The sequence below is a fragment of the Pempheris klunzingeri genome, chromosome 8 (assembly GCF_042242105.1).
Source record: "Pempheris klunzingeri isolate RE-2024b chromosome 8, fPemKlu1.hap1, whole genome shotgun sequence".
Taxonomy (NCBI): Eukaryota; Metazoa; Chordata; class Actinopteri; order Acropomatiformes; family Pempheridae; genus Pempheris; species Pempheris klunzingeri.
In genome coordinates, this window is record NC_092019.1 from 12,047,522 (window position 1) to 12,074,733 (window position 27,212).

The 27,212-nt window shown below is 40.2% G+C and overlaps 2 protein-coding genes across 5 annotated transcripts; both read right to left on the reverse strand.

The window, feature by feature from the left end:
• Positions 1-984: 984 nt before the first annotated feature.
• zfat (zinc finger and AT hook domain containing) lies at positions 985-12,264 on the reverse strand. The gene is made up of 24 exons (XM_070835895.1): positions 12,135-12,264; positions 11,108-11,266; positions 10,635-10,802; positions 10,214-10,342; positions 9,887-10,000; positions 9,550-9,672; positions 9,352-9,428; positions 8,748-8,833; positions 8,427-8,513; positions 7,976-8,124; positions 7,438-7,529; positions 7,175-7,323; positions 6,174-7,080; positions 5,851-5,977; positions 5,524-5,756; positions 5,343-5,424; positions 5,042-5,161; positions 3,811-3,984; positions 3,511-3,599; positions 2,927-3,065; positions 2,545-2,651; positions 1,841-1,928; positions 1,546-1,643; positions 985-1,467 (listed from the first exon to the last, which is right to left on the reverse strand). The coding sequence occupies exons 1-24, from the start codon at positions 12,151-12,153 to the stop codon at positions 1,267-1,269; spliced, it is 3,717 nt and encodes a 1,238-aa protein (XP_070691996.1). The 5' UTR covers positions 12,154-12,264; the 3' UTR covers positions 985-1,266.
• A 1,702-nt stretch (positions 12,265-13,966) lies between these two features.
• Positions 13,967-22,452, reverse strand: LOC139205121 (protein tyrosine phosphatase type IVA 3-like). Of its 4 annotated transcripts, none has more exons than XM_070835231.1 (7): positions 22,103-22,452; positions 19,004-19,486; positions 17,748-17,865; positions 17,469-17,561; positions 17,221-17,351; positions 16,752-16,826; positions 13,967-16,159 (listed from the first exon to the last, which is right to left on the reverse strand). In XM_070835231.1, the coding sequence occupies exons 3-7, from the start codon at positions 17,841-17,843 to the stop codon at positions 16,042-16,044; spliced, it is 513 nt and encodes a 170-aa protein (XP_070691332.1). In that variant the 5' UTR covers positions 17,844-17,865; positions 19,004-19,486; positions 22,103-22,452; the 3' UTR covers positions 13,967-16,041. The 4 variants fall into 4 exon arrangements, with proteins under 4 accessions (XP_070691332.1, XP_070691334.1, XP_070691333.1 ...); XM_070835233.1 differs by lacking the exon at positions 22,103-22,452 and adding an exon at positions 21,561-21,693; XM_070835232.1 differs by lacking the exon at positions 22,103-22,452 and adding an exon at positions 21,444-21,575.
• Positions 22,453-27,212: the final 4,760 nt, after the last annotated feature.

A 27,212-nucleotide genomic window follows, 5' to 3' on the forward strand; every position in this document is an offset into this window, starting at 1 on the left:
TGAGGACAACGGGATTTCGCGCACTGTCAAATTTCCCACCGGTTCTTCTTCTTCTGTTGTTTCTGAAAAATGCAGAGGCCACAGAGCGCCACCGCCACCACCACCGCCACCTACTGGACAGAGACTGAACTACCACAGAGACCCACAGTCTACGGATGGACCTGCTGCTGCTGCTGCTCAGAAACCACAGCAGTCTGCCTCAGGCCATACAGGTCATACAGTCAAAACATTCATTTTAATTCACTAGAATCTGTCTAACTTTCTCTCCTATACAATACAGAGTGCATTAATATATGCTTTCTTGGCAGAATTGGTTGACTATGTTATTCGTTGTTCCGTTATAAACACCTAGTTTATGTGAAAATCTCTGTGTTAGATCACGTAGTTGTATAAATTTGCCATCCATCCATCCATTGTCAATGCCGCTTATCCTCAAGGGTTGAAGGAAGGCTGGAGCCCATCCAAGCTGAGTTTGTGCGACAGGCGAGGACACTGTGGACTGGTCTCCAGTCAATCACAGCGCCGACACTTAGAGACAGACAACCATTCACACTCACACTCACACCAACAGGCAAGTTAGAGTCACCAATTAACCTAACCTGTCTTTGGACTGTGGGTGGAAGCCGGTGTACCCGGAGAACTCCACACAGAAAGACCCCAGGTTCAAACCTGTATCATTTAACAGCATGTAGATGTATTGTATTCATAATAACCTAAAGGAAAGGGCATACGGTACATATTTTGGGTTTTTTCTTTTTCAAAAACTTAAAAAAGTATGATGTTTGTAAAATGTATGCTAAAAAGGCTTCTTATTGATTGCCATGGTGGTAAGTGACTTTTCAGTGTCTAACATCACCTCTCACATCTCAAAAGTGTGTCATAATTTGAAAACATTTAAGAACTTTTGACAAAACTTTTTGAACAACTGAACTCAAATCGACAATTTAGAGATATCTTTTTTTAGAAAATGAAGCCACTCCAATAAGCAGTGCAGGACAGATATTTTATTTAAATATACTTTGGAAGTACAAAATATGTCACATAATCACACGATTGCACTTATTGTTTTCATAATAACAAGTGAATGAATAATAAATCTGATGAAGGAAATTCTTCATGATTTCACAGAGAAACATTCACTAAATCCTGACTGTATTGCTTATTTTGATATTTGATATTTATTTTATGTTACCTCTGATCTACTGACATTCACTGATCCTCTCACTGCTGATGGATCAGCAGCCTTATGTTGAAATGCTAGCAGTACTAGTTGATCTCTACAGTGTGCTCCTGGACGTAAACGATATAGTGGTGAGCGTTTTCTCCCTGAGTGAGGACTGTCAGAGCCTCCAGGCCGTGTGCGTCCTCCACCACCATGACCTGATTACCGGTTAGGCCCCCGTCTGCGTTCACCACCATCAGCTGGTTGCTGCAGCTACCAACTTCCTGCTCATCAGCCACCTGCAACTTCAGCCGCAAGTCAGCGTCAGCACCTTGTTGTAACCACTCATGGTTTCCTGAGTGATGTGATGTGATGTTGTTTACCTGTTGTACGACCGTAACAGTGCCTGGAGCCATGGCGACCATGGAGGTGACGGCGTCGTGAGTCTCTGAAGTGAATTCAGTGATCTGCTGGATATTAACTGAACACAAAAGACACACATTTATAATAATGTATCACATTAGCACATATACTAAAGCACTTAAATAGCAAACATAAATAAGAATAGCCATGAGCAGGACTTCCTCCAATTACATGTGAAGGTAACATTTAAAAAACTGAGTCTGTTGGTTTGTCTGGTATCAATGTTTGTATGTTTATCACTGTTGGTCTTGTTACCGTCATCCTGCAGGGCTGCTACAGGTGCTTCTGTCAGCTGCTCTTCATCCTCCACAGGAATATACTGGGCCTCTACCTCCTCCCCCACCTGGATATGTATACAGACAGCAGAGATCCTGAAAATATCCTGAAATCCTGAAAATACTGGCTTTGACAAGTAAAATTTATTGATACTTATACTACATGCTAATATAGTTGAGCTAGCAAGTGAGTCTGAGGAACTCTGATGTTTTGGCGGCAGTTTTTAAGTTTCTAAATCTGACACAAAATTTTCAATGACCAGATAATGGTGCAGAAACATGACTAAGAGTCTAAAGCCAAGTGAGCAATGCTAATATGCTCACAATGATAACGCTATCATGTTAATCTTTAGCATGTATTGACTAGTTAGTTAATATTTGCTAATTAGCACTAAGCACAAAGTACAGCTGAGGCTGTTGGTAATGTTTTTAGTTTTGCAAATAATGGACAAAATGAAATTTTGACCTGATGGTGGCGCTACTGGTACAATTCAGGAGATCCCCCGAGTCAGTAAAATTCATCCTCGGGGGATTGTGACTATCTGTACAAAATTTCATAGCAATCCATCCAACAGTTTCAGACTGGACCGAAGACCAACATTGCCTCCATCTAGCAATGTCACTAAAAATAACCCAATGCATTTTTCCTCACTGTGTCTAGTCTGTGTTTGTGTACACTGTTACCTCCCAGGTGCCTTCCACCACTTTCAGGCTGTGCTTGCTCTTCAGGTGGCGGTTCAGCTCCCACTTGGTGCCATAAACAAATTCACATTCAGGACACTTCATACCACCTAAACACAGGCACACACAACGGCTATGTTAGAATATCCTGACCACACTTTTTGTTCAGTATAGTACAAATCTCACATGTCAAATTTTGCCTTAGAGTAACTATATTTACAGATAATACTATATGAGTACTGCATGTCACTATTTAGAGTAATTTTATACTAACTAGACACTGTAGATAACAGTTCACACAGCTATTAAAGTCTGTCAAGTGCTGTCTCGCTACAGTGACTATAAAGAACATCTAGACATGACAGTATGGGAGCACAGATTGGACCTTGCTGCTTTAGAGAATCAGGGTTGGGCAGTCCAGGTCCGGCATTCTGATATTTCTGGTCTGGGTGTTTCATGTTGTAGTGTCGCTTCAGGGGACCGGCGATGTTACAGGAGTAGTGGCAGTGGGCACAACGAAATGGCTGCAAGGGGAAACGAAAACACATACATGTTAATGCAAATGAGATATCTGTAATGTATTGATATCATAGAATAATGCATTGATATTTCTTAACTTCTCAATCATTTTATTCAAAAAATGACTGATTGTGGGTGGAGCTGCATTGTTGTTTCATTGTGGCCAACAAAGTGATAAAATGGAGTCACAGTTGCCTCATTTTGTCACATTTAATCATGTATAGATAATGTGGAAAAATAAAATACTACTGTTGGGTCACATTTGTAGCCTCTGTCTATCACAAAATACATTTTAAAGGAGATTTGGATTAAAATTAAATCCTCCCACAAGGGAGATGAGTGACATTTTTATTTACTTCCTATTCATATTTTAGCATCCACACAGGCATATCATAGTATTAGGGGTATTTCTACATATTGAGGCTGTAAGCTGTGTGTGTGTATTCTGACCTTAAACTCAGCGTGTTGCTCCATGTGTCTGAGCAACGACGGCTTAGAGACTGAGGTGAAGTCGCACTCCGAACACTGAAAACGTTTTCCTGAACAAACACAGAACAATTACCCTTGTATTCATCATCACTTTGCACCTGAAATTTCTGCTAGTCCGTCAGCACTTTTGTGACATATAGTACATAATCAATTATATCATAGATAATAATAAATGGATAAATAATAAATAGCTAGCAAATTATCAGCGACAACAACGTTATTACAAAAACCCTCATCATTGACTGGGCAGAGTGTTCGTACCTTCGTCGGTGTGGCTCAATCTGTGGCTTTTCAGTGTCACTTTAGATTTGAACTTTTTACCGCACAGATCACAGAGGTGACGTCTCTCTGTGTTGTGTCGGTTCATATGTGTCTTCAGGTTACTCCTACTGCGGCCTGCATAGTCACACACACTGCAGACGTATGGCTTCAAACCTACACACACACGTACAAACACACACACATTTGAAAGATCCACAGTAGCTCACCAAAGACAAAGAATAACCATGAGACAGCAACAACATGCTAAAAATACTCTTTTGAGTCATATAAGTGATATAAAGGTGTAAAGAAACAGCAGAGAACAGTGGTTTGGTGAATGAAGGTACTTGACGTAACATTGCCCAAAATAAGAGGACAGGACAAAATGTTTAAATTTGTAATTACATTTTCTGCAGATTAATAAAAAAACATAACATAAACAGCAACAAAATGACAATATAATAAACAGTCTACAACCTCGTGATAGACGTGCATAAATTGGCTTCTTAGTTGTATGGGAGCAGCCAGCAGGAATGAAAATCTTAAGTGACAAGGACAGTGGCAGAAAGCTGCACTAAAACATTCGCAGAGACCTTCATCTGCACCTGTGCTGGATTTATGTCTGCCAGCTCCACCAGCCTCAGGACAGATGTAACTTCAAGGTAAACAGTTCACCAAGGTAAGGCAGCGACTGGGGGGAAGAGGAGTGGGACTAACAACTCACTTCCTCAAGATTAAACACTGCACAATAACGCTAATGTAGACATGGTTTATGTATTACATCAAAGCATAACAACCATGTATTCGTCAGCCGTACTGTGATTTTAGCATACAGGTCAAAAGTCACACATGTTTTGCAGAGACCAAGAGACCTTTGCAAGAGAAAAACAGAACAGCATATCTCATAACTTCATCGGCAGATTTCTTTGAGACACTGCCAGCAGCATGCACATGGAGGACTCTGTGTGTGCTCTCATCATTCCTCAAGTAGCTTCAACAACTGGCCAATTTACTCCTTCCACTACATGTGCAGTGTTACTTCAGTCTAGTCCATCCTCCTGGAGGGCAGCCAGGAGGAAGAGAGACAGATGGAAGCTCAGGTCACACGTTAATCAAGCAGTGAAATTCTGCATGTGGACACGGATGGGCCCAGATGTGTTTTCTCCATACTTGTGGTGCGTGTATGTGCTCGATCGTTGTTGGAGAGAGAAGACGCAGAGGAATATCACACCTTGGTGAGCCCAGATGTGCCGCTGAAAGTCGCTGCTGTTCTTCAGGAAGTAGGAGTCACAGTAGGGGCACTTTTCTGCACGCTGCACCATCATTCCTTTACCCTGCACAGGTGGCGTGTCTGTCCAACACATACATGCAAACATAGACGCGCAAAATGAGATCACATTTAGAGACTGAACAAATGCTAATAAAAGTCACAGTGATTTAGAGGGGCGGGGTTGAAATTGTTTTTAGAGAACAAACACTAACAGGTGGTGTGTGTTTGTCTGTGTGTGTAGATATATTTGTGTGTTCTTTACCAGGGTGAGCTGTTTTGATGTGGTGTTTTAGTCTGTGCTCTGGAAAGCTTTGCTGGCAGACAGGACAAGTCACACTCTTCCCCTGCAAACAACAGCAAGACAAACACATGAATACATCTCACAAACCTCAACAAGGGAAACCAATAGGAGTTATTTTTCCAGGAGAGTCTAGGCTGCTCACCTGTTCTTGGTGCGTCCTCAAATGGGCTTGAAGCTTGTATTTGTCCGGTGTGGTGTATTTACAGCCGGGAATCGAACAAGGCAGCAGCAAGCCGCTGTGCTTCTGGATCTGGTGCCGCTTTAAAGAGCTTTTGGTGATGGATGAGTAGTTACACTTTGAGCAGTAATGCGAGTGCTCCTTGGTGTGTGTGCGTACATGGACGTTATAGTGGACTTTGTACCAGAATAGTTTACCTGTGCAGCACAAGGAAATGTGATTTAACACTCAAGCCTAAAAATAACAGGACAAAACTAAACCAGCCAACTCAAGGGGGTTTCGTTGTCTCACCACAGTATTGACATTCCAGGTCTCCGTAAATTTTCCTGAGCCGTTGGAAAGACTCCATATCAAGCCGAGTCTTTGGAAGAGTCGAGAACACCTGCTGGAACGCACTCTGATGGGAAACCTCCGACACCTACCAGGAGAAAACAGAGGACAAGTCAGACTGCCAGAAGCAAAGCTAAGGACAACATAGTAAAAGTAAAATTAGTTATGTAGTACAGACACATAAATGAATTAACCTATAATATGTAATAATATGATCATTTTAAATACAATACTCCTAATATAAGAATCACGAGGAGTAATTAATAGTTTATGAATTAATTTACCTTTTCAGAATGTGGAGTTTGTCCATCTTCCTCGCGAGGTGATGATGACGAAGATGTGTGTGTGTTCTCATCCGCTGGGTGTGTGTTTTCTTGAGTCCCGTGCTCCAACAGAGTGGTGTGAGCGCTTTCTGGCGGTGCTCCTATTGAATGGTGTTCAGCTGCGGAGGTGCGTGAGTCCGCCGCACAGTCCTCCGACTTCTCTCCGGCTGTTGCTTCATCCCGTCTGTCAGAGGAAGTTGTGGTCTCCATAGAAATGACTTGATAGAGCACTTCTTGACAACCCTCTTGTGCATTTCCATTTTCTCTCTCCGTCTGTCCGTCTATCATCTGCACCTCTTCTGCACCTTCATCCTGACGTTGAACTGGTGCCTCCTCCTTCTTTTGCTCCACATCTTCGCTCTCTGCTACTTCCAGCTGCTCACCTTCCCCATCTTGCCACTCCTCCTGTCCTTCACCATTTCTACTATCCTCCTCTCTCGTCCTCTCACCTCCACCGTCCTGCTCTATCCTGTGCTCTTCCGTCATCCCTTCATCTGTGGCTTCCCTCTCCTTATCCTCCCACATGCCTCCTCCAGGCTGCATCAGATAGTAGCTGTTGTTGATACAGTCGGCGAAGGCCTGCTCCTGGTCCAGCTCAAGGTGAGTTTCTTTCAGGTGAGTCTTCAGCCTCTGAGAGCTGACAAACTTCCCGTCACACACACAGCACACGTACAGGAAGAGGTGTTTCCTGACATGGGCAGTGAGGGCGGCGATCTTGGTTGCAGCATGGTCACAGAGGAGGCAGGCGAAGGGACGCTGGGGCCCATGGACCAACAGGTGGCGCTCCCGCTCAAGCTGGTTCTTAAAGCGTCGGTTACAGGTGGGGCAGTGGTAGAGGAGCTGTCTGAGGCCCTGACGAGTCTTTAACCTGGACAACATGGACAGATTAGGTGTCAGGTGTCAGGTGGTTGTTAAACAAGGTAGATAGAAGGATAAAATTATGAATATTGTGTGAAATAAACCTGAGTTGTTGGTAGCTCTGTTGGACAGCAGGGTCTTTTAGGTTATGTCGTTTCTCCATGTGTTTCAGCAAGTTCTTTACATCGGAGTACTTTTTCTCACAGAAACTGCAGTGCTGCTTCACCTTCATATGGACTCGCTCTATGTGGACCTGCATTGGCACAAACACAGAGTTACAAATAAAAATAATAATAAAAGGGCTTCACATGTAGCACTAATTATGCTAAGGATATAACAGTGTAACTAATTATATCAAGGACGGTACCTTTAGGTGTCCTGGGCTGAGGCAGTTGAAAGGGCAGTGCTGACAGCTGAACTTCTCTCCTGTGTGCTTCCTCAGGTGAACATTCAGATTGGCTTCAAGGGAAAATGAAGTAACTTAATGAGTGACAGGAATGTTAAATAGTTTCTAACTGCACGTTTTATCATTTTGCCATTTAAGATTTGCAGAAGTTATTGTGGTCTGCTATATGTTTTACAAATGCTCCCTGTAACTCTATGTTGCTTGTTGGTAACTACTGATATTTCCAAATTTCCTTGTATGGAGTATTACTCCCTTATCCCTTATTGATTACAATAATCATTATGAATAACTAAAAAGGTACTTGATTATATGTTTAAAGGAGCAGTTAAGACTAAAGATCTCACCAGCCCCCTACCACCCATGAAGCAACACATAGAAACTGTACTATCACCATTAATTTATACTATCTCATAAAGGAAAAAAAATCTCTTTATCCAGGTAAAATTTCTAGGTGGACTCAAAAGCAGTTTCTCCTATGTGCCGGTGAGCCTTGATTTACCTTTGATGGCCGATGCATAGTCACAGTGTGGACACTGGAACGGTTTCTCCTGGGTGTGTGTCCTGAGGTGGGCGACCAGTGAGTGTCTGAATTTAAAGATCTTATTACAGAACTCACAGGCAAAGATCTTCAACTGGCTCTGGAGTAAACTGGGAGACAGAGAATAACAATAATAAATGTAACCATTGGCCAGTGTCACTGTATTCACTAATATCCGATTGTTTATGTTGCTAATACAACAGATCAATCTCTTCGTCTGGCTCTAGGCTGCACAGATAACAACATTACCAAGAAGCAAACAAACTAGACAACTTTTAAAATAGGAAAAACAAAGTCAAATGTCTCTCTTCAGAGCTGAACTCAGCTGCACTTTACCTCCAAACAAAGATACACCCTCTATAAAATAAAATTAGTATTCATACATTTAATTAAAAACATATTCATACAGTACTTGGTAGCATCTTGCTTGATAGAATATTCCTGGAAGCCTTTGCTGGGTGCTTCTGCTGTTGTTGCTGTTGTGGAGGTCGGGTTAGAGCTAGGACAGAAAACGAAGGGATCAGACTGCTGACAGACGAAAACACTGATGGGTCACAAAGCTACACAAAGAAACTAGCAGGACCTTTACAACATTATGCAGTATGCAGTTTATACGCAAACTTTTTTATATCATTTTTGTTTTTCTATATCAAACTTACAGTCTTTTCATTATCATGACCATTAAATATGTTTTACATACAAAGAATTATAGGACAGTTTCCATTAAAATTACCTTGGCTCCTGATCTGTTTTAGAGTTACCTTCGCAGGCAGGGGCTTCACTTGCAAGGTCTTGTGACTCAGTCTGAAAGACTGCAGACTGTTGACGGCCCAGAAAAACTCAATAAATTAACCCATATAACACTGGGATTCACAGATCAATTCAAATTAGAAATTAGAACAATAGGTAGGTAAGAAAAACATTTTCTTACAGAATGATCACACTTGAAATTCAGTTGAATTGCAAAAATGCTAAAACAATGTGCATTATAAAATTATTATATTTTGCTTTTGAGCCAACATCAGCGGATGCTTTATATCACTATACAGGCTGTGAACGTTTTTTATAGAGAGAAGTTTCTGTATAAATTGCTCTAGAAAAAGGTCTACACGCTGTCCAGAGTAATGTATGTAAATTTTCACTAATGTGAGCACAAAAATTTAACTCTATACACAATTATTATATTATTATATAGCATTATTATATAGTGGAAGTATAAATCTGAGACATATCTAAAACCAGAGGAAATAAAACCCTTTGGCTCGATAATGCTAGGGGTGAGATTTTAAATTTGTATGCATCAACTTTTCAATGTTCCTGTGTGTTCTTATGCCTACCTGAGGCTGAGCTTGGATGGCCACAGATTCAGCAGTTTGTGCCGAACTGTCCTCCACTGGAACCATTTTGGAAACACCTGTTGAATTGAGGTTAACACATCTGGCTTTTAAATATGTTGTCTACAACAGTTGAATGTATAGTTAGCTAAAACGTAGAAAAAAAAAAAGTAGCCTGAAAACAAGCTCTGTAAGACTAACCTGGAAGTGTTTCATCTTCTGTCAGAACAACACTGATGACCGACTTCTTGTTTCCCGTTGCTAGGCCTCCTTCTTTGGAGATGCGGCTTCGGTTGGTTCTCGGGGGTCTTGAGCCGCCCACGTCTACGAGCAGAGAGCAAGAAACAGTAACAACACTAACACATTATCTGACTGCTGACGTTTTTACTGTCCTTATAGGATATACAGTAAATACCCATCACAGCAAACATCCATCACAATCTTCGCTCTCGTAATTCACCACACATCATATTTAGCAGAGAATCTCTCTCCTGGTAAGAAGTAATCTAATGAAACCATGTGCTGATCTTAAACGTACCCTTTTCTCTCACATGTCCTGGTCTGGCTGAGTTTTGTTGTGTTTGATTTGGATCAGCTCCCCCTGGATCCAAACTCCCAGAGCCCACAACTCCTGCTGCACCACAGATGCTTCCTGAAAATTATCATTTGTTTATTAATCAGAATCACCTGAATTTACAAGAACAATGCATTCAAGTAAATTATATTCTTCTGTATTTAATAATCTATACTTATAGTAACCCCCCAACATGCTCCCTCTGGTCACCCTTTACTGTTTTTTGGTGGCCTCTTTTAACTTGGTTGCACATTTTAACTTTTTCTATTTCTAGTTCATTTCAGTCCTCACTGTTCTCCTCTTCATCCTCCTCCTCTTCATCTTCTCTCAGGCAGATGTGTTTGAGGATCTGTCGTCTGTTGCTGAACGAACGATGACAGTCTCTACATTCCAGCCCCAGTATCCCCTCATGGTTTTCACCTAGAAAAAGAAAACAAAAAGTAGAGTCAGACTATTAAGTGACTTTTAAGAAAAGTTAGGTTAGCTGCCCAAAAAAAACGAGCAGAATGATTTGTGAGCAAATAAAACTGTGTGTCCGTTGTCACTCAGCCAGCAAGCAGCAAGGTGATATTCACAACTTTTACACTTTTTACATAGACACTTTGTAAAATAGGCTATCAACTCTGAGCAACTATCTTCTCTCATGCATACTTATCCTGTCATCAGCATGGAAAAGAAAGAATTAAGGGATTTAAAATGGTAACAGTGCTACCTTCATTTGTACTATATTGTCTGTCTCCCTCCTCTTTGTTCCCTTCTTCTTTTCTTTGAACATTATCCTTTGGAGAATGGGTGGAGCCAGCCTTGCCCCCTGTTAAATCTGTGCGTGTCTTCTTCGTAGAGCCTTTTGGTCGTCCTCGTTTTCGCTTCACTGGGCCCTCTGTACGATAACAACATAGCAGAACAGAGAAGAAGAAGATTTCTATTAACAAATTTCTCTAAGAGACTAGAATCAATTTTCCACGTAGCCAAAGCCTGATTCACTATACTATGTCTTTTGTCATAGAATGCCATTGCTATCCCCCAAATATAATGAAAACAGATTGAAAAAAGCATTTAAATTCTCTTGTAGATAACTTTTTATGAATTTGAAAGAGGCTTGCGTCAAATACAGCACTATACTAATGATCTTGCACTGATAATCAAGTGCTAGTTATCATGGAAATAATACCACACTACTCTGACCTGCCAGTGTCTCCACAGGTTCTCCTTCAAGCGGCTGCAGAACAATAATGATGCCATCAGGAGGCTCCTGCTGGGGGTGCAGCAGGGAGCAATGGGCGAGCAGCTGAGAGCGACTGGGAGAGAAGAGGTTGCACAGCCGACACATGAACACAGAACCAGCTGGAGAGACAGGGAGAGGACAAGTGGCAGATTAAGTGACAGACAGAGGGGAACTGACTGATTTAAAAGGGAGTGTTGGAGCACATGAAACAGAGTTAAAAATTAAGTAAAGACAGGAGAGAGTGTGCAACTTTTTTGCATTTCATACACTGTTACGTAACAGAGGGTGGCATGTATGTTTGCTAGAAAAAATGTTCGAGTTTCAGCCACTGATTTGGTTTCTGTAATTTCATAATCAGGCTCTAACAGAAAAGGCTGTTTGGGCTCATGAAAACCACCAGTCTTATTCACAGCCGGTCTCTTGATAGGAAATGCATTGAATATTAAGGGGGGGCTCAGACCCATAATAAGTTAAATTAGAATATCAAATATCAGCATTGTATTAAATATAGTATTATACATTCATATTTTGTTGATGTAACTTATATGGTTCACAATTTATAGCACAGGATAATTCTTCAGTCATGCTTGTTAAGTTTTCTCAAACAGAGTAATATGTTGCTTTTCTTTTTTGTAAAACTGATCATAATCGTGACCATGAGGAAAAAAACATTTTAAATTTGAGCTACACCGTTGATTTTGAATGTTAGTTGATGTGCTTCCGTTTCAAATAAGGTCTATAACTTTTGACTTTCCTCGTTTATAATCTAATATCATTGAGCTGGAGGGGCTAACAGTAATCAAGTGACACTTTGAGCCCAGTCGAAAACACGTCTAAGCCTACAAACAGCTGTCCACTGTGAACAAAACAGTAAAACACTCTGAAAATCATCTTTTAAACTGAACACGTTTGTTTATTTTGATTTGGCCCAAACTAATATGAAGACCCGACAGACATATTCGAGTTGAAGCTCGCTGAAACTCTCACCTGCTTTCTGTCCATCCATGACTCCAGCATCCAAAACAAGAAAGGAACATTAATATATAGACTGAATATAATCCCTGAATTTGGATTTAGAGACGTAATTTTACATTACGCAGGTAGAAATTTCTGTCGAATCTGCCACACGAATCCTTCCGACCAGCGGAAGCAGACAGGACCCAGTGACAGTGCAGCCGGCTGAGCAGTGCCCCCTGTGGCCGGAGGACTGTACTGCGGCTGAAAGGTGAACTGCAGCTTTCCTAAAAAATAAATAAATAAGATCAAATAAGATTTGATAGAATTGAAATAAAAAAGTATAAAAATAGAAACTATATAGTGCACAAATGGGAGATATTGCACATTGTGAGGTAAGGTAAAAAGATTAATAAATATATTACTCAGAGTGAGATTGTTATGAATTGATAGATTGCATTGTTGGTGTACAATATAGTGCTGCTGTTGTCATTTTTGGTGCAGTGTGGTCTACACACACATAAACACATACTTTAACAAACAAAATCTTGTAGTAACATCTTTAATTTGTTTTATATTTGTCAGCAGGTCTCAGTACTTTTAGTACATGTTTTGGGGGTAATACGGTGAATCTCATAGAGTTGTTCTATGGTATAACATTTATGGTGGTTGTGTGTTGGAACAAAATGGCAAAATACAGTTAATGTAACATATTGTGGAGGTAATGAGGAGACTATGCAAAATCAAAAGTGATTGTTAGCAGGACAAGAGCTAAATTATGGCTGAAATGTCTGACACCTAAGTACTGAAAATAGTTTTTCTTATTCTAAATAAAAGATTTACTGCAAAATCATTGTATTTATATAGATTGGAGCGATTGGAGTGGATTCTCCATGTTTTAATCATATGAAATCTTAAGGATGCATTATAATATTACAGGCCAATCATCTGATCAATAACTGATTTGGAAAAGTGCTGTCAAGTCTTTAATCAAAATAGACGTACAGAACAGACTAGACACATTTTTTATCTTGCAGACTCCAGACAGAATAGTTCTTACTAACTATAGTGACTTCAAAACATTACTTGTACAAATTTGAGACAGCTTGAGTTTGAACTGCCCTTGTCAACAGCAACAAACCTCAAAAACAACTAACTGCTGCTTATATTTCATAATAGTTTACAGGCACGCTCACTTAATGGAGTTAGCCACGATACTGAAGTGTGGGAGTACAAAGGAGCCTCTAGGAGGAGACGTGAGTAGGATGAATTATCCTCCTTTAGGCCCTGGACCCACTTCCTATGAGGAACGCTTGATTTGATGAAGAAAGAACTTTTTAACTGCAAATTAATGAGTTACAGGAATGTAAGGAAAGATTTGCAGTGAATGCATATAAATACATTTTTGTTCATTTATGTTTTTTTCTTGTTTTGACGTTTTCTTGCATAAACAGCAAGGGATTTAAAGTGTTTGGGTTTAGGTGGGAAACTGCTGCATGAAGTCATTTTAGGTGAGTAATCTGCTGAGGATCGTTCACTGCTCTCTGATGAAGGCTTTCATGTTGTTATAATGGTGTATTGTTATAAAGTAAACTGTTTATCATCAAGTGCATACTTATACTTATAAATCCATTAGTAGCGACAATAGTGAATCTTTTTTTTATTATAGAGCTCATAAAGAAGTGAAGCCGATCATTCAATTTGCTGCTTTCCACTGATTTATTTTCTTTTAATGGCTCATTTATTCTCCTTAACATGGTTTAACTAATGTCTTGGATTTTGCCTACAGTATAAAGTGTTTTTTGTGATTTTAGGTTTCATAGTTTGTAAGACAGACAGAGGAGTTGGTGAAAAACTAGTAGATATATAGGTGACAAAACCTTTATTAAACAATGCAAGAATTTACAGACATACAGACATTTACAGCATTTGTTTTTACATTAAAAAAGTGTCAGCTCAGGCCAGTCCAAGTGCTTTACAACAGCTAAAGACTACCAAACACACACACATATTCAAACAAACACACGCACACATTTCATATGAACAAGTAAACTGTAGCCAATTGGTTTATAAAAGTTAAGCTCTGAGATAAAGATGGTAGATCCTCTTTCCCCTCTAATTCTCTGCTGCTTCTTTACTTCTGTTTTACACCCGCTGCTCTCATTTCTTTCTCACAAGTTGTTGTTCAAGACATTAGTTCAGGTTGAAGATGTTTTTTACAACACAGACGAAGAGGAGACTATCACACAGAACCTACTAACAATTTTTTTTTAAATGCATGCTCAATCATCAGCAAAAATAAAATCACAAAAATATTTAGATAATATATTTTGGTGTTTTTGCCTTTATTGGACAGTTTTGCCTTTGTGGGATTAATAAAGATCTTTTCTTTCTGTTCTTTTGAGAGTGACAAGACAGACGGGACACGGGGAGAGAGGGTAAAAATGAATAAACTATGACTATGAAAAATGAAAGAAGTGCTTAAAGGAGTTGATCACATGCAACATTCAGGAACAATACAAATGAATAAGTAAACACAAGCACAAGAAAATATGCGTAAGATACTGTAACCTAGATGTGATGATGCGCAGTAATATCTGTGCAAGGATTAGACCAATGACTCAATTTATCCACATATCAGGTCCTGGATTAAAACTGAGAGATTGTGTCATCGGCTGCTGATAAGGTGAAAACTCCTCCCTGACACATGAACATAAAAAATATATTTGTAATACCTGCAATGATTTCATTTTATTTGCACACTTTTGTTCTCAATGAATGGGACCCAGACTGACCTCTAGGAGATTAAAACTGATAAAGATACCTCATTTAATATTATTTACAACTAGTTTACATTTTCGAATGTGAAATCTATCATTATTGTAGTGTTATTGATATTTCTTTTTTGAATAAACATACGTAGGCTACTTTAAACCTGGCTTGAAACCAGCTGCTGCTAACAAAGACGCTTCATTCTGTGAGTGTCAGTAAACAGAGCATGATATAATGCACACACTGATATGTAAACAGATAACTTGAGCACAATAAAGTAATGTTAAAACAGTGATTGTGACAAAACCAAGCCAAGGCTTCTCGTTTACCAAAACGCTTCATTGAGCATTTTTGAAGGTGATTTTCATAGTGATTGTAGATGAATGCAGAAAATGCTAGGATGAAAATGAGCCCTTATATGTCCAGAATAGATGCCAACAGGAATAAGTTATTTAAAAAAAAAAGGATTAACGGACAGTATGTCACAAGGGTGACATTCAGACCATAAATCAATGTGAAAGAAACACAGAAACGCAGCATGTAATTTTATATTGTGACAATATTGGGGGTGTTTAAACATATTGAACATCAACAACCATTCAGTGGTATTTTCAGAAAAATATCCAGTATTATTTGAGGTTTTGAAGGCCAACAAAACAGGTTTTTATCATATTAAATCAGTCTTACACCAAATATGTCGAGGTGTCCCTATACAGTAGGTGCATACTATGGAATTTAAATTTTTTTTTATTCCAATGCGATTCACAAGCCTCAACACATTATCCCTGATCCAGCTTTGTGTCTATTCCAGAACTATCCAATAAAGCAGACATGCCTCAGCAATTAGCTACACAACATAACATCTTTCTTCACTGTGAACTATATCATGAAGCAAGCATTCCAATCAAATAACCTTTACAAGAAATCATTACAAACGAAGGAAGAAAGACGGGTTCTGATAAGATTGATTTAAAACATTCAAATGAAGCTCATGAAGCCCTTATATTTAGTGTTTTGTGATGGTGACACAAGGCTTGTAAGTGGATTCCTGAGAGCGTTTGTTGAGGGGTACAAGATGTCAGAGTGTGTGTGTGTTTCTGTGTATGTGTGTTTGTGTGCATGTGTTTGTGTATATGTATATGTGTGTGTGTGTGTGTGGTGTGTGTGTTCACATGGTGCAGCACTTGTTCTTTTGCGCGTGAGAGTCTTTGAAGCGGAGTCTGTGCTTGGATCGATATTTCTCCAGGAAGGTTAGCTGTTTACTGTTGATGGCTCCTCGACGCTTCCTGAAACACACACACACACACACACACAGACAAACACTGTTCGGTGGGAATCATGGGAGTTACAGTTTAAAATGCTCTTCTCAGTGTTTCTATATGCATTTGCTATAATCATCTACTTGATGATTTGATCTTGATCCATAATAAAAGGATGTTGACTGCTTTGACACCGCCAGCAGATGGCACCAAAAGACGACAATTTCAATTTCTACACAAAATTGCTTTAAGTAGTAACCTAAGACCAAACCTAGTTAGCTATCCTACACACGCTTTACTGCGCTGTAATTGTGTATTTTAAACTGTTTTTACATCTTACAGGAGAGGTGAGGAGAAAGAGGAGGAAAAACCAAGAAAAGATGTATTTTTGTTTGTAGATGTATTCCTAAAGCATGTTAAGAACTTAACACATTATTCAAAGCTTTCCTGTGTATAGTGTATTAGAATAAGACATCATGCTTCAGCCAATCTATTTGAGCACTAGGATAATATTCTAGTTTATTATAAAGATACTGCACTTTATTATTCATGAAGTGCTCTTACACCATGAAATTTGTTATTATTGCACGATGACAATGTAGTATATTAATGTACTTACTGCCGGATGAGTTGAATAGCATCCTCATACTTCATTCCGCTCTCAATCAGAGCCAGAGCAACCAGCACGGGAGCCCTGTGTGCATGCAAAAACACACACAGAGTCATGTCTACGTCTGTTGACTCTGATGTCTGAGTAAAAATAACAACTGCGTCTTTAAAAAAACTTTCAGAAATGCGGTTTAGAAATAGAACGATCAGGTTACAGCTACTGGTTTTGTAATCATGTTAAATCATTTTTCCATGCAGAGCCAACCGGTATCTGTAAATGTAGAAATGTCAAAGTGACATGAACAATGTCATCATATGTGCGGAATATACTAGACACATGAAACCAGTGTGACTAACTATCATTTATATCATTACTTTTCAGGTTTTTCTACATGTCAGTCCCTGCTGTGCACATGTAGGTGTGTGCGTCTGTATAAGGTGTATGCATTTGTATTATTTTCTTTAAGTTTGCCTCTCACCTCCCCAGTCCAGCCACACAATGAACAGCCACGCAGCATCCAGGATCCTCCTTAAACTTCTTCTTCAGCAGGCCCAGCCAATCGTCAACCAGCTTACTGGGGGGCGGGGCTCCATCATCAAATGGCCAATCCTGGAAGAAAAGCAGAACAGTTATACTGCTTATGGCACTTCGTATTTTAAGTGTTTTTGTAAAAATTTTAAAGTTTAAATATGTGTGTCTGTTCGTGTGTGCTTAGTGTGTGCTCACCACCACATTAATGCCGACTTTCTCCAATGGCGTTTTATCATACGTGACATCACAGACTCGAACGACTGTGGTGGCACCGTAGTGCTTCAGGTCCTGAAAGAGTCGACAGTGGTAGGACATGACATCTGACATTTTCACAACTAAGCCAGTTACAAACTAAGTCTATTGTTTCAGTTCACATGTCATCAACAAGTCAAACAATACAGGTTACACATGAGGTGTGTGTTCATGTGCATGTGTATCTGCCAGTTCTCACACACACACTCGCGCGTTTCCTACCTCTATAAAGGAGGTGAGAGTGCTGTCTGTTGGGTTGTGTGTGATCAGGAATCTCATGTTCTTGTGGCACAGTTCCACGGGAGCTGGACGGTTCATGGTGGCCAGTGTGACCTCCGACCTTTGCATGTGAGACGTTAGTTAGTCATAAGCTCAAGTCAGGGGGAAATCTGCTGTATATAAATAAAAACTGAACACAATGTAATATATTTGAGCCACATTTGGTGCACCGTTTTAATGTCCTTAGACGTTTGTTCATAAGATAAAAACAAATGACACCACATGAAGTTGGAAAAATCCCCATCAGGTCTTGAAGAGCTTACCTCAACTTACCTCAAGATAAAAACTGTGGCCCATTAAGTATCATCTATCATCTTCGTCTTTGACACAAAGGCCAAGGCCTTTTCACAGAAGACATTTTGACATGTCACAGCAGCAGAAGCACAGGTGCAAATAATAAAATTACTGATGGCTTCCATGTAGCTGCTTTAGTGTCAGGGTCCTGCTACTGTGCACGGTGGCTCACTGTCACTCCGTCACGGCTCACTGGGACGCCTGAACAGAACTGAACCGTTATTAGTAACATCTGTGCTTTTCCTACTCTGACATGTCAAAACGTCATCACATATTTACTTTTATGCAAATCTCACACAGCACAGAGTGAAAACAACAGTGTTGAAAGATGAGTCTAATAAGTGTAATAGTACACTTAATACATTAGCAGCATGCAGTATACTGGATGCAAAACAAAAATTGTATTTCAGGAAGGAATTTTTATTTCAGTAATCAAAGTTCAGGGATGATTCGCATCTCCTGAGGCATGCACAGCCACTATTTTGTTAGAGCACTGAAAAAAAACTATGTGGTATGTGCTCACATACAAAAAACGAAATAAATGTGAAAAAATTAAATTATGCAGTGCAAAGTTTTGCAGCAACAGGTTAATACGTCCCAAGAACACAGCAGAATTAATTGTTCTACAAATACTGATGAGCTCTGTTTTTGATGTTAGCAGCATGCTAGATGTACTTTGTCATTGCATTGTTTTCTGATTTTAATGAGGGAAATTCAGCCTTTGTTTTTCCTGTCATAACAAGCTCTATAAAACCTGAAATAGCACTGAAAATTGGGGAAAAGATGGGACATGAAAACAATGTATAACCAGCCACATGTGGAATGCCAGAACAAGTGAGTAAAGTGCAAGAGTTAAAAGGTGTTGGAGCATCGCTGTAATTAGTCAGTGTCTGATGATCTCTCACCTTTAGCTCCAGCTGCTTTGTCTTCAGTTTATATCAGGTCTCCAGAAGACTCTGGACTTCCTGCCTCTTGTGGAACTTGCTGATATTTAGAAAGTTTTAAGTATTTTCCCAATCCTGAGGTTCTGGTATCTTCAGTATTGTATTACTCCATCAGCTGACTGTATCCTTATAGTCCAGGAGGCTACAGAGTGTCAGCTCTCTCTCTCTGCTCAACTCTGTGTTTTTGTCTCTTTGATTGTCTGGTCCTTTTCTCTCTTTGTCTCTCAGTTGCTCTCTCTTTCCTTCGCTCTCCAGATAGCTTTCAGTGTTGAGGCTCAACTTGTTACCCCATGAGCTGGCTGGTTCAGAGGGCAAAGGCCAACGGTCTTTCAGGTTTCAGGGACGCAGGAGTGCATGGTGTAGCTTCATCCCAGATAGGGTCTAAATGTGTTGGGCGTGGCAATAGTCACCACTCCGCCGCACAAACTCCATCAACCAGCAGTTCTAAAGTACAAAACACATTAAAAAAAATCACCGTTTAAATAATTAACTATCACAGAAATGTGTGTGTGTTTGTGTGTGCTTAGTGTGTGCAAATGAAATTTCAATGAGGCCATACTGCATGGCAAATACACTCGTATGGCAGGACAGGAGGACAGCTCAGAGAAAAACACAAGCACACTTATATGTGTGTGTGTGTGTGTGTGTGTGTGTGTGTGTGTGTGTGTGTGTGTGTGCGTACTGTATACTTACTAAAATCAAACATTGTTCATGGCCTATCACCTATCTGACTATCACTGTCCATCACTAATGGCCCTGAGTGGAAATAATTTGGTCCCTGAAATTATTTAAACTGAGATTTTAAATTAACAAGCAAAAGACGGCCAAATACCAAGACCACTGATATTTGCAAGTAAGTCTGAGAAGTCAGTTGTGTGCATGTCCACTGAATGAGTAACTATGATCTTACGCAGTTTGTAAACAAAAGTGTCTCGACTTACATGGCATGGACAAGAAAGCAGACAGATGCTGCATGAGCTGGAAAATCTAATTCACGATGTGACTCACAAAATATGGACAGTTTCATTAAATTAGTCTGCAAAATATCAGCAAAATTAAATTTCGCCCGAACGGAAAATCTGAAAACTGGTGGTAGAGGAGAAGTAAATCTTAATTCAGTTTTTCAGGCTTTAAGACAAAAGGCCACGTATTGGAGTTTTACAGACTGTAAAACAAAGTAAAGAGGTAAGTTAGCTCAGTTGCTACTTTAAGAAGGGCAGGTCCTCCCAGATTAGGGCTGCAATGATTTATCCATCCAAGTGCAACCAGCTCCAAAAGAAACTTGGAGTTCTTTGATTGCATCTTTGATGTAATGATGATGTGTATCAGATTTGTGAAAAATGTATTTATTTGGCATATTTTGTCATACAAATAGTTGGACGTTGGACATAGTTGAAGGTGGTCAAAGATGTAACCCTCCTCTCCCTTACATGCCCAAACACTCAGACAAACAACAAGGGAAAGTCCAGAAGCACTCTGGGTAATCCGCCATCACCTCTTCACCTTAGCTCTGACAATGCACACGCACACACATACACTCACACACACACACACACACACACACACACTTCATAATCACATGCCGACTTACTCACTAACTCTTCCAGAAGAGAGCAGTCTATTCCAGGTTGTTGACTATCTATAATTAGGAATTTATCCGCCACTGTTACCGCTAATCAGGATAGAGGTCAATTATTTTCCATCCAGTCAAATGAAAGAGTAAAAAGAACATTTATTTGACTTTACTGGGATTCTATACAGATGCAATTAATGTTTTGACAGCCTCGTATAACACAAGCAAAACAAAATTAAAACTAGCAGGATAAAAACTAACTAGTATCACACAAAGCAACATGACAGAACTCACAGAAGACAAAACAGTAAATTCACTGAAACTGAGAGACAGACTAGGCATTAAAAAAAAGAAGCTCTAAAGCATCTAAACACAAAACAAATTTAAATATTAACTCTGATACTGAGTACTATGGTCACTTTAGACATTTAGCTAATATCTAAAGCCAAGTGACCTAATATAAAAACAACATATAAAAGCATAAAGGAGCACGAGGGAAATGGCTGGTAACAGTAATTCCAGTTGAAACTGTAAAGCCGATCCCTGTTACCTTAGAGCGCAGTTTGGTTTGTAAAAACAGGTGCGTCCCCAGTTGGTCGTCTGGCTGCCTGGCTGTTTCCCTGTCACAGGCTGGGTCAGGACCCAAAGAAGTTAAAAATGGATCTCGCTATTATTTTAGAGCAGCGTTAGGCTGCCAAAACTTTCCTACAGTACCTGCAATGTGAGGCTGAATGAGACACAGTAAGCTTGTAGGTTAGTAGTAAAGACAACAACAAGGCAGGTTAGTAGTGGCCCCTAATAGGATAAATCCTGTTACAGTATATTCACCTCTTCTGCTGCCCAGTTAACAACCACAGGGGAGGTTTTCTGTAGCAATCACGAGTCAAGAAGAAGATAAAATTGAGTTGTTTCTCAAAGCCGCCAGTATCCAGCCTTCTCTCTTACCTCAGTTGACAGTTTGGCGGATGAACAGGCAAATCCACAAAGCACTGACTGGCAGTTACACCGAAGTCCTGCAGAAGCAGCAGCAGCCCCACAGCAGTGTGGGCGCTGACATACAACCAGCTGACTGCCTGTTATAGTAAACCCCTGTAGACACTGAACACCCCGCAGCTGTATTTATAGCTGTATCTGTACTAGCGGCTGATTCTGTGACACATCACATTTTTGTGGAAACAACAGTCTCCAGTGCTAGTCCACACCTGTCTGTCTGCTTCAGTGAAGAATGTGATCAGGTTGATTACTGCCTTTAGTAGCACTGCTGTGGAAGTGAATTCCTGTATAAAGTCTCCATCATTCATTTATCACATCAAATTAATGCCCTCAAAGGTTAAATAATCTGTGACAGCAGGGTGCCATACTTCTGGCTTTGTGACAGCATCAGGAACCTTTTCCAAATACTACCAATACTTTTCATTTTATTTTTTGTTTTTTTTTGTAATTCGCAGCAACAAAACAAATACAACAGCTATTGTGTGTTATCTTACCTGCTCTTCAATGTCATCTCCAAGCACAGAAGCACCATCAGGTCTTGTGCTGCTTTGCCACAATAAAGCTCTGCTCCTAGAGGCAGAAACGTCTTATGGTCGAGCAGCAGAAAATGAAGTCCTTCTGCAACAACCTGTAGCTCTGCCCCACGAGCTATCCAGCTCTCCTGGCCTGTCAGTGACCACTGCGGACTACTGCGTGTGGCAGATTGTTGCTCTGCCTTGCTGTTGCAGTGCAGTGTGCTGGGCTGAGGATCTGCTGTGAGCTGGTCTAATCAGGCTGAGCAGCCATCTGACCCTGACAGCCCTGTCACCACCAGAACACTCTACAGTTAATGCTCTTAGAGAGAGAGGAGAGGAGCCTCCCTCCCTCCCTCCCTCCTCCTCTTCTTCCTCCTCTTCATCCACTCGACTCCCGTTTCCCCTCCCCTCTCACAGGGCAAAGAAGAGGTGCTGTCCCCCACCATTCCTCCTCTGCTCACCCTTCCTACAGGCTGATGATTACAAGGTTCACTCAGGGAGGTTTGTTGCCTCACATATAGTACGCTGCACAGTGACAAAACAAACGTAGATCAGTGTTTCCAGTTCATGTTTCTCACAAATGTAACTCGCAGACTTTGCAAGGCTGTAAGTGAATGAGCTTTTTCTGCTGTGACACATCTGTCTGGACCTTCTTGTTTTCCTTTCCTCCTTTCTCACCCCCCTTCCCCTCCCTGAACCACATAAAAATAGACAGTCCTTTGAGCTACCAGACCGATTGGACCAGTCAAACCTTTCAGTCTTAGTTCATGGAATTAACCTTCTCTTTAACTGACAATAGCAACAGGTTTGTTGCTGTTGCTGCTTTCCTTGAGCCAAACTACTGTGTGAAGCCAGTGTCTTGTTGTGTCAGCCAAAGAGTGAAAATTGACTCATTTTCAAAAGTAACATCCATTAAGGCATAGTTGCTTGATGTTCATGCAGTTTTGGGTCTCGGAGTTTTGTAGGATTCAGTTTTAAGTTGTCTGCTCTATCCGATTGCACACAAGGTTATGGTAAGGATATGAGAGTCCAGAGAGTCACAAGACTGTCAAAGACACAAGCTTTTTTAAAGCAGAACTAGCTGGGGCCTCACTTCACTATCAATCATTTTGAGTGGAGGTTAACATGACTGTTCACCCACACACACAGCTTTAAAAAAACCACGTCCTGCAAGCTAAAATTAGCTCAAGCACCACTCGATCGATTTCCACACTTAAATTTGACGGGCGAGATCATGACTGCTGCTTATAGCGAAGTTGTTTTCTATGTGCTTCTTTAAACTCTGTTTGTTGCATGCATCATGGCGACAAACGTATGGCTCCTGTATCATGGCCCAGTGCCATCCCTCCTCTGATTTTCATTATGGTGACATGTCACCTTCTTTTATTCCGTATGATAAGTGTAAATATAGCCACAAGTGGTGATTAATGGGTTGCAAACATAAAGTGACAGACAGGTAAAGAGTTCCTTAAAGAAGAAGAACAAAATGGAAAAAGAGACGATCTACTTTGTCCTGATGTCTTTTAATGAAGAGTTTGACTGTAAATAACTTTTAAACATAGAATGGAAGTGAATATGGTCACATTTTGCAACTTTTAAAGCACAGGTGTCGAGAGAGACGGGAACGTAGCCTAGCATGTAACAAAAGATCAAAGTGGGATGTGGTTTGTGTCTCAGACCACAAGGCAAACTTTCACAGTCTCATTATAGTCTCATTATATTTATTGTTTCACCAGTTTAGAGTATAAATGTTACCTGAGTTATATATACAACCACTTACTGTGGCGCTTAACTATAAAACAAATTAGCATTACATTAAGTATCTAACAGGTGATCAGTATATCCTCGTAAGTATGGAAAAAGCTTCTATTGTTAAGGGACTGTAATATTGTGGAATATTTAAATGCTGACAGAAAAATTCACATTTATAGATGACACAGAAGACTTGTTATTTCATGAAGTTTGATCACATATTTGGCAAATTATGATGAATGCCCTTTTTACTGCACATTTTACGAACAAAACCCTTCCGATTAATGCAGCCTCGCTTTTTCACATATTTCAAATGTTTTCACATCAAAAGTGTAAAGAATCTGTGTGTCAATTTCAATGACATTTGAACACATCCTTTTAAAGTTACTGGAGTTAATTGATATGATGTATTGACTACTTAATCCCCAAAAAGGTGTCTACAGTCTTAATGTTTTGCATTTAAATGTATTTTAATCTGTCACATTTGAACTTTTGAGTAATATATAAATTAATATACAGCTGGAACATCCTCCCACTGTCTAAACGTTGTAATTGGTCCCCAACTGCACATACTCTTCCTCTCGAGGCTTCCTCTATCTCACCCTGCTGAGGAACAGTCCGCTCCAGTGTGACCATCTGTTTTGATGCTACAAACAGCAGCGCACTGGCCTAAACAGGGTCGCTGCAATGGTTTCTGGAAATGTGAGCTGACACCTTGTAGGTCAACCCTCAGCTGGCAGTCCCGTGCTTTTTGAGGAGCCTAAAGAACCCTTTTGGCGCTGGTTGTATCCAGATGAAAGCAATGGGCTGACCTACAAAGACTGCAGCACTCAATCCTTTTACCACATCTACAAGGAAGTGATCCAGGGTTCTTTTTATAAACCAAACCCTGCTCGTAGGGACGATCACGGTAATAAGGAATCATTACACTCAGGCTCACCTGCCATAGTTGGACTAAAGCTGTAACTATGAATAGAGATAATTTATTACCTTGTTTTCTCATATCGAATCTTTCAGTGCAACAACTCCTTAAGCACAGCACCGGTAATTGCATGGCTAAATAATATGGCCATAGCACTTGACTGAGATTTGACATAATGAACACAACCTTGTTGTTTTGCGTGTTTCACATTTATTGGTGAATCATGCTTCATATGTTTGAACAAAGTTGTGTTTACCTGTAGTTGTTGAGCTGGATTCTTCTTGGTAAGCTATTTTTGGCATTATGTAATGATTGGTGCTATTTAAACCTCCTATCGCCTTTATAGAAGAGCACTAATCTGGCCCAGTAGCTTCTCGTCTCACTCTGATGTATTTGCGTCTGATGAATACAAACATAGTCTCCGGTAAAAAAAAACTGTCTGAGCTACTGTGAGATAACCACAGTATACATTATAACTGATTAACAGTCAGCCTATTTCATAGCGTTAAGGGTATCTACATCTACTATCTACTATCAACTATTACAGCCACAACAGTATTTTGTAATTCTGTCCCTCAGGCACTCTGCTCTACTACTACTAACAGTGTGAAATACTTTGTAATTCCCAGAGCAATAAGTAGAAACTGGATATGAAGAGGAAGCATAGTTTCTCCCAACAGTTATATCTTAAGTTGCCTGTTTCACACACACTGAGAACATGTTAGTGACTGACTGAACGGCACACAATCATACAACGTTTAAGTTCAGGTTCATCGTGTTTAGTGGACGTGATGTAGCAGCAGGTGCATCACTATGCTGGAAAACTGAGCCCCTCATTGGCCAGGAGTGGATGGCGGAGAAGCCGCAGTATGCTCTGCGTCGGATCAAATGATATTTCAGGGGCTTCCTGTTCTGAGCCATGCTAATATTCAGTTCAACAAGATTACTCGTGGAAGCAAATGATTACGTGGGTCAGTGTTCCTCACGGAGGATCAGTTTACACATGACTGCAATTTAGAAGGAGGGGTCTTTGATATGACAGCAGAAAAAAACATTATCTTGCCCAAATGTATGTTCGTATATATCAAACATTTCTTAAATGCCCTTTTGTCTTGTGAATAACTGGATAGTTTTACCACCACTATGTTGATCTGATCACAACCTGTAGACATATGGAACTGATGATGGTTACAAGATACTGCTTTGTGTTAACACATAAAAAAAAAGAGGATCTTCACATTTTACTTCTAGAAAACTGTTTCAGGAATCAAACTTTCGAGCCTAAACTCCACCACAAAACTTCAGTCATGAAGCAAATAGCTCATCATCTATCATACTATGGAAGGAATTGTGGAAAGGGCCTGTGTATTTTTTGCACATTAACAACACACAACACACACACACACCCTGAGAAATATGTTTACAGGAGAACTCACACACACACAAACACACACCCACACACCCACACACACACACACACACTTTCACAAGGCGCAAATCGAAGCAAAGTCCTACACTTACATACTAGCACACATACAGACATGCACAAACGACAACAAACACACACATACATACACACACACACACACAGTCAAGCATGTGGCAAGCGGCAGCAGCTGCTGTGTGTATAATTAGAATGTTTTGAAAGCTGAGAGTCGGACAGCAGGACTTTCACCTGCAGACTGAAGGGTTTCCATGGCAACCAGCCTTCAGCATGACAATACAACCATGCTGTACCAGCTACATTATAAATGTGCATACCGTATATTACCTGGGCACCCTGAAGTGAAGAAATAGGAGCAGTAATAGAATGAATAAAGACAGGAAAGTGAAGGATTCATGCCCCCGTACATCCTGTTGTTACAGAAGCAATATATGAGATTCTCTCTCACCCATGACACAGTTTCTATAACACATGTGCAGCAGGATATGTAGGAGGTTACATATTAAAACTTGAAACTCAAGGATCACTTCACCATATGCTGAGATTTCTGCCTTTCCAAACTTAGTTTCCATCTCACTGTCCGTCCCTTCTGTTTTGGAACAGACACGCAGGAAGAGCTGAGGGGGCTACAGCGCCCCCTAAAATCAGGTGTGTCATAAACCACCAGTTCATTAATAGGATTACATTTATAATGGCTTTCTCTTTTTTTCACTGTGCACTAGTATTTGTGGTAGGAGAGAGGTTTGCATTCATTATCAGTGGGTATTAGTCTACTACCACAATGAGGTGTTGTTGAGTTGAGAGTGTCACTGAATCAAAGTAACCAAAGATGTAAAGGCACTGGTCAGAGTACAATAACACAGGTGCATGTATACAAACCAGTAGTACAACAGGACAGGTGATTCTCTAGATAATGAAATATATCTAGAACCGGCTCTAAAATGTTGAGGTTTGGCAGAGTATTAAAGTAA

Bases quoted from the DNA above. Each gene is read 5' to 3' on its own strand.
- LOC139205121 (XM_070835231.1), bottom strand. From the start codon at position 17,843: ATGAACCGTCCAGCTCCCGTGGAACTGTGCCACAAGAACATGAGATTC. The intron at 17,562-17,747 runs GTAGGAAACGCG...CGACTCTTTCAG, and splicing joins CTCTCACCTCCTTTATAGAG to GACCTGAAGCACTACGGTGC. The intron at 16,160-16,751 runs GTAAGTACATTA...TGTGTGTTTCAG, and splicing joins GCTATTCAACTCATCCGGCA to GAAGCGTCGAGGAGCCATCA.
- zfat (XM_070835895.1), bottom strand. The intron at 10,001-10,213 runs GTGAGGACTGAA...GATAATTTTCAG, and splicing joins GGAGGATGAAGAGGAGAACA to GAAGCATCTGTGGTGCAGCA. The intron at 8,834-9,351 runs GTAGGCATAAGA...GGCCGTCAACAG, and splicing joins CCATCCAAGCTCAGCCTCAG to TCTGCAGTCTTTCAGACTGA.